Below are 7,659 nucleotides of genomic sequence, written 5' to 3'. Positions count from 1 at the left end.
GCTCTGCATAACGGGATAAACCCACTAAAGCGAAGGCCTTAAAGGGCGAAGCTTATATGACATAGAACCACAAGAACAAATCAGCAGAGAGCACATTTTAAGGACATGGGAGGTAAATATTTGAAATTTGTTTCCATAAAATGTTAACTTTTCTTGTTAGCTCTTTGTAGTGAAGCCGTGTGAAGTGATTTGTTCTGCAGAATTCAGACGCTGGTTAAAGTTGTTTTTAAATAAAAACTTGTCTATTAATGCTGAAGTATTGTGTTTGCATTTAACAAGCCTTTGCTGTAGAGTTCATGATGTGGCAACCCTGTTGTCAGCAGCTATATTGAAAGAGGGGAGGATTTTGTGAAACTCCTCCTGTTCCACATGCAAATCTGCTTATGGAGAATCCGAATGTTGGATAACGATGGAACGCCATTAGATTTAATCTCTCCCCTTCCACCCAAGATACAGCTGGCATGCACGACACAGACTGGGGAAAATAACCTTCAGCTTTATATTCGTTCAAAGATGATCTTGACATGGGCCAGTAGTAATTTACACGTTCGTGTCAGGGATGGTGTGGGAATTAATAATAAATTCAAATGAGAGGGAGTTCATCTCTGCTGTCAGACACTTTGTCTACTGTTTATGCAAACCCATTCATAATTCCTGTTAGACAAACACCTCTGTGCCTGTCTGGATCTCATTTATGTAACACGCAGCACAAGAGTTCCCACAATTGTTCCAAATTTAAACCTTTATCTCAAAGCACCACTCTCACTTCTGTTAAATCCTCATTAGTGCCATATCCACAGTTTCTGTCTGTTTCAACAAGATGCGTTTGCTTGGACAGATGTGACTTCTTCATGCAGCTGTCAGCAGACCCTTTAAAAAAAGATAAAAAAATGTATCTGCATAAGAGAGCATGGCTCTAAATATTCACCAGTTCGTGGTGATGCTATAGATTGCTGATATTTGTGATGTCAGGAGGATAAATCTTTTAAAAATGCTTTAGTTCACGTGTTTTGTCATAAAGCTGTTATTATTCTACTGTCACAACAAACTGTAAATAACATTTTGTTGCATTTTGTAGCTTGTGATATAGAGATGATACTGTGTGAGATTTTATGACTTAAACACATCACATCTATTTTTAGACACAAGCTTCTTATTCAGCTTACATCACTACACGCTTAAAACTGAAAAAGTTACCCATTTATACTAAATATTTGTTTTATTTGCAGTTTTGCTAATTGTTGACAGGACTTAAACACGTTTAAAAAAAATGTTTTGTTATCTGCAGTTGAAATGTGTCAATCAATCTGCAATACAACATAATATTTGCTTTATTTATTTTTGCTCCACTAGTTTTTAAAATATATATATATTATTGCTGTTTACATAACACAGTTATATACCTGTTACATGATAAAAGAGGCCTCTGGGTAAAATCTATATTTGATCGCTAGGCGACAGAGAAGGTTAAAGTTGCACACTGCGGCTTGTTCTTTGTGAGTCCTGAAGCTAATCTTTGTGGCATCATCTGATTATGAATGCTGAATAATTTTCACATGTAAAATAATATTCTAACTCTGAAAAGGTGTATTTTTCTTGTAAATTGTTAAAAAAAAAAAATCTAAGTTGACTTGTCTTTTTTTATTCCTGAGATAAACCTAAATAATAAGTTGGCTCCCAATGAAGTTGAGGTTTTCACACGTAAAACAGTCTTTTATGTTATGGCATTCACGTTTATTAATTTCACATGTGTTTCTGTCTGCAACAGTGTGAAGTGTTAGGCCTCGGCCCAGAGGACCAGTCAGTTAGTGCTGAAGACAGCAACGACATCTGCATCATCCCAGAGGAGCAGCCCAGCCCCCCCTCGTCGCTGCTCTGCACCGCAGATAACGGCAGCGATCAGAGCTCCTGGCAGACGGAAAGCTTTCCCGTGTCTCTGGCTGGCCACGAATCTTGGGCGCAAGTCGGTGCAATGGACCCCGAGGACGTCAAGAGCCTGGACAGCAACGAGGGCGTGGCTCTGGCTGAGGAGCGCAGTGAAAACAACTCCTCAAACTCAGACATCGTGCACGTCGAGCGTGAGGACACCGAGCTGCTGGAGGAGGGAGGTGACGCCGGAGCGACAGAAGAAAGCATGATCAGTGTTTTAGGCACAGAAAGTGAGCTGGCTGAGCTCAGGGCTGAATTTGGAGACCAGACTCCAGTTGTTCCAGCATCAACTGGGGCAGAATCCACACCCCCTGCTTCCCTGATTTCATTAGAGCCAGTTGTTGCTGAGACACCTGCGAGCTCGTCTGGAGAACCTTCTCTCTTATCTTCAGAACCAAAGCTTCTTCTCCCTGTCCCCCCTCCAGCTGAACCCAAACCTCCAGCACCTTCGCCTGTTCCTGCAGTAGAACCAGAACCTGAGCCAGAATCAGCTGCTGCCCCTGCCCTAGTGCCTTCTGGGGTGGAAGTCCCAGTTCCAGCCAAGGAAATCACATCAGCACCAGCAGAGCCTGAAGTCACGTCAGAAGCAGCTTCTGACGCTCAGCAGGAAATGGAGCCCATCACAACGCCTCATCAGCCAGAACCAGCTGAGCCAGAAGCCCCAGTGACTGCACCTCAAGTCTTAAGGGCCCCCGCTGTGGAGATAACCGAGGCTTCTGTTGAAGCCCCAGCTGAGGTGGCCCCTGTCGCTCTTGATGAAGCCCAGCCTGGGGAGACCTTTGTAGAAGCACCAGCTAAGGAGAAGTCTTTGCAGCCAGAGCCAGCAGCAAAATTACAAGCCCTGCTTTATGGAGGAGCTGCCCTGGCGTTACTTGCTGCGCTATCATTCGGTCTGATTTTCTTAAGGAGGAGATAAAATTTATTTTAAGACATCCTGATGAAGGAAAATACAAATTAAAAAACTTCAGTAGAAATAATTTAATAATGAAATGAGACCCGTACATATTGGACTGAATTTATCAAATTAAAAATCTTCTGGAAGTTTGAACTCCACAAGTGTCCCTGAGCTGACCTAAACTGATCCCACCTACAGGACTGTAGGAATTTGATTTTACGTTTTCCACCTATTAGAAATACTTCACCGTACTTTTTAGTTTCCTGGTATTTATTTTTTAGTTCACTTTCAGTCTTGTGCTTTAAGTTCTTTGAAGTTTCTTGTAGGGATTTATTTTTTAGACATGAATACGTTACCTTGCTGTTGTTCCAGGTCGTCTGCAGCTTCACAAAATTCAGGGCGATTTTGTACATCGTTGAACCCACAACGGAAAGTTCAATGATGAGCTGATAAAATTTTAAGTTCACATATATTACTGAAGAAAACACTTTAATATTTCCCTTTCTATGGAGAAAAATTAAATTGAAATTTAGTTATATTAAATTTTAAAATAAGTATATTCAAGTTTCGTGCAATTGTGTAAATGTTAAACCGCGTGAGAGAAATTGGGCTATTCTCTCCATGTTATAAAATGCACTTGATATTTGTCTTATTGTAAATACAAGGTGTTATTTGTGGGTTAAAATTTTGAACATTTTGCTCAAGTACAGATGAAAATATGGCCAAAGTTGAGCTGTTTCTTTTACACTCTTAAGAAACAATACACAGGTCATTGTAACATACTTTCAGAATGCTGTATTGTTGCTTTGTCATATTGTGTGCTTCTTAATAGTCCAAAAACACCAACACATCAGGTAACTTGTCACATTGTCTCCCCTCATGCAATAAAAATACGATTTCTTGAAATGCTCTACTTTCTAGGTTTGCATTAGCTTTTAAAGAATGTCATCCATTGATTTTGTTATGAATACAGAGGCAAAAAGCCTTTGCAATAATTCCCAACACAAACATTTATGTTTAAATTAGAATATAGGATCCAAAATATTGATTGTGAAGCTCCATTTTAGCACTCGGGAAGCCCCCCCCCCCCCAGTAGTAAATCTTTGGTTTGCTTTGCACCTCATTTCTTAAATAGTTTATAAATGCAGCAGTCATTTATGAAAAACAAGGATAAGCTGTTCTGTGGTACTGAAGCAGTTTTTACATACGCTGTGATAATTCAAAGCAATGGTCTTCATTTATTTATAGCTAAAAACCAGGACTAAGCATTTTAATTGCTTTGAAAAAGTTATTTTAAATTGAACAGGTGCAACTTAAACTCCCTCACTCCTTTGAATAGTCTGAGAAGTGTACTTTGGTTCCACACAAGCTGACTGCCACACCATTACTTATGCAATCAGTTTAACGTTTTATGAATATTATAAGCGAGTCATTAAAAATCTGTTTTAAGAATAAAGTTTACAACATGTTGCATAGCTACTATATTTGATACAAAAAGTTTCTATCTCAGTAATGCAAATAAACCAGGCTTATTTTTGTCAAAATGAAACTGAATGTACAGAAGTGGATGAAGTAAATGGGTCCAAAAGACAAAATTGTACTTCAGGTCTCCTACTTTAAAATGATTAACACAAACAAACAGGAATTTGGACGTTTTCCATTTATGTTTTTACATTAAATACAATACAACTTAATGCCTTTTAAGACTGAACGTAAACAATTCTGGGAAACCGTTTTTAAGTTACACGATGTAATAAACACAGCTGTGAATTGCAAAATCAAAATATTTTACAAAATGATCGCGTAATTCAAGTATACAGTTGAAAAATACACTAATGAATAGAGATGGAAAGTTGTTTAAAGTGTATTAACCAATAAAAATAATTCAAGTCAAACTCAATTTTCAGTTCCCTATTTTTACAACTGGCCTGACCTTCAACAATTTCCCAGTTTATTTCAGTCAGGAAACATTTTCAGACCACGGTTACACTTCAACGACCTCTCCCAGTTGACTAGTCATGAGGAGCAAGTGCTCTTTTCAATTTCAGTTGAATACCAAGAAATTTCCTGCAATCGTTTTTTCTTTTGAATCTGCAGCAGCTGCTGCTTATGCAGCACGGCAGACAAACTGGTATACTGTGGTGAAGAGGCTTCTCATCAGCTCTGGGGCCTGAACGCAAACTCCCTTTAAAAGGGTGAGAGTCAGGGCCACGATGACCCGCTCCTGGGACAGGTGCTCCAGAGCTGCACCTCGCCACAACAGCTGGTCCACTTCAGATTTAAGGTAATCCTTCCATTGCTGGAAAGCATAAACAAAATGTCAGTAGAAAACCCAACAACACTGGTTTATTAAAATTAAGTGCAGATTTTTTGTTTTAAAGCTCCTACATAATTAAAGGAATGCTCATTGCCTGCCGCTTGTATTTTATGTCAAATTATAAAATTTCAGCTGTTTTGGTTGAACCTTAAAAAAATAAAAAGTAAACAAAACAGTCACACTACATGTTAATGGCTTTCAACTACTACCACATCAAATTTTAGCTCAATACTTGTAAAATAGACATTTTTGTGTTGGCTAAGGGTAAATGGACTGTACTTACATAGCACCTTTCTATCTAGTCAAGATACTCAAAAGCACTTTACAACACAATCTGTGTCCTCATTTACCCATTCATGCAGCACTACTAGATCTATACAAAGTTAATCTGAATCTGTAGAAACTAATCAGTGTTTTTAGATTACATTCATACACCGATGGGACACACATCTGAGGCGATGATGGGTTCAGTGTTTTGCCCAGGGACACTTCAGCATGTGACTGCTGGTGGATTCAAACCCCCAACTCTCCCATTGGAGGATGACCACTCAACCACAACTGCCCCAATTGTCTCCAAAAGTTTATCAGCTGTAAATGTGCATCCAGTCATTGCTTTGTGAGTTTCATTAAATTTGTTCAGTAGTTCATGAGATGTTTTTGGTAAAACACACACACACACACCACTGCTCATCACTGCCCTTCAGCAGCAGCAAGCAACAACAAAAGCATGCTGTGATGCACTGCATTACTCTAAGTATGCACATAGTTTTTTACTTCAGTAGTAATGTAGGAATTCAAATAGTCCGTAGCTCAAAGCAGACTCACATTTGAAGGAGAACTTGAAATCTTCATCCTCAGACTCCGAGCAGCCTGAGCCACAAGATTAGGTTCAAACTGGGCTGCAATCTCCATCAGTCCTTGTGCAATCGCCTGGTAATCTATGGCTTCTTCTGCATGCCCTCCAGCTTAAATAAAAATAAAAAATCACAAAAATAAAATAATTTTTTTTTTTTTACTACTTATCAGTTCAGAAATGTTTCTGCAAAAGTAAAATGTGCAAAAATAAAAATCAAATGCACCATACTTCCTTTGAAATCATTCAACCTTTTATTTATACAGATTAGTCTCGTTGAGTCACGAGGACTCATTTACAAGAGACCTGTTTTAAACAAAGAACACAGATGAGGTACAAACAACAATACACAATCATATAAAAGCATGTAAAATGAAAAGTAAATAAAAAACGAAACAAAAACGGCTACATTATACAACAAGGTAAAATACTAAAAACAGGAACATGTCTACATTGAACTTCATTGTTTAAAATCCCTTTAAGAGGTCAAAGTTGACAACTTCAGATCTTTTTGCAAGGTGTCCCAGGTTAAAAGAGCAGAGTAAGAGAAGGCCCTTTTGCCACATTCGTTCCACACTGAGGGAACGCTGCAGGTAATGAAGTCTTGAGAGCGCACGCTGTAGCTGCACTGATGATGTGACATGTAGGAGGAGATATATGAAGGCAGCAGACCAAGAAGTGATTTAAAGATGAAAATGTACCAGTGTGAGGATCTGAGTGAAGTTAAAGATGATTAGTTGACCAGTGAATACAGGGTGCAGTGATGGGTACGGTAGTTACAGCCAGTTATGAATCTTAGCGCACCATGATAGGCAGCGTCCAACATCCTACAAGATACTTGCAGGAGCATTCATGCAAATAATGTCACCATAGTCAATGGAGGGAAGGAAAGTAGCAGTTATAAGGCATCAATGAATGCAAGTGTGTACCCTATGGCAGGGGTTCCCAAACTTTTCCATGCCATGGCCCCCAAACAGCATTAGCTTCTGGCCGAGGCCCCCTCTCGCAAACCCACAAACAATGCTACAAAACATGTAAAACATGAACTTTTAGAATGTTTTAACTTTTATTCACAATATTTTATTAATTATTACAGCTGCTGAGCATAAAAATGTTATTAAACTAACACTATTATATTCCCACTGAAAAAAATAAGTAAACTGTTGACCAGAAGAACGAAACAAAAGAAATCTAACCTCTCTCTCAATCGTGTTTATCTGGAAATACCATACCATTTCATATATAAAGCACTTAAAACAGCGACAAGGCCAACCAAAGTGCTGTACAGACAGAACAACGGGTAACACACAAAGCAATATACAAAATGAAGTAAACCAGAAATATAGACATAAAAACTATGCAGATAATGACGACTAACCAGTGTGGAGCATACAGGTTCAAACACAGATCCTCTGGTGTTGAAAGCCACCGAATAGCAGTGGGTTTTTAAACGGGACTTGAAAACCGAGAGGGAGGGGGCCTGTCTGACAAGCAGAGGTAACTCGTTCCAAAGTCTTGGTCCTGCTACAGAGAAGGCCCTGTCACCTCTGCGCTTAAGACGAGTTCCTGGAACTGTGAGAAGCAACTGGTCCGCTGACCTCAGGAAAGTGGTGGGACATACGGTTGTAGCAGATCAGAGAGATGAGGGGGGGGGGGGGGGGGGGG

The 7,659-nt window shown here is 39.4% G+C and overlaps 1 protein-coding gene across 1 annotated transcript in view; it reads left to right on the top strand.

Moving 5' to 3' along the window:
- Positions 1–2,877, top strand: part of bcl2l13 (BCL2 like 13) — an 18,603-nt gene extending 15,726 nt beyond the window's left edge. The window contains exon 7 of the mRNA XM_037682781.1: positions 1,769–2,877. Within this exon, the coding sequence (XP_037538709.1) occupies positions 1,769–2,845 (1,077 nt within the window). The 3' untranslated portion in view covers positions 2,846–2,877. The remainder of the gene's footprint in view (positions 1–1,768) is intronic.
- The last annotated feature ends 4,782 nt before the right edge of the window (positions 2,878–7,659 follow it).

This window comes from Nematolebias whitei, chromosome 10 (genome assembly GCF_014905685.2).
Source record: "Nematolebias whitei isolate Nwh7 chromosome 10, NemWhi1, whole genome shotgun sequence".
NCBI lineage: Eukaryota > Metazoa > Chordata > Actinopteri > Cyprinodontiformes > Rivulidae > Nematolebias > Nematolebias whitei.
Note: the sequence above shows the minus strand (reverse complement) of the source record. Positions and strands in the feature narration are given on the sequence as shown.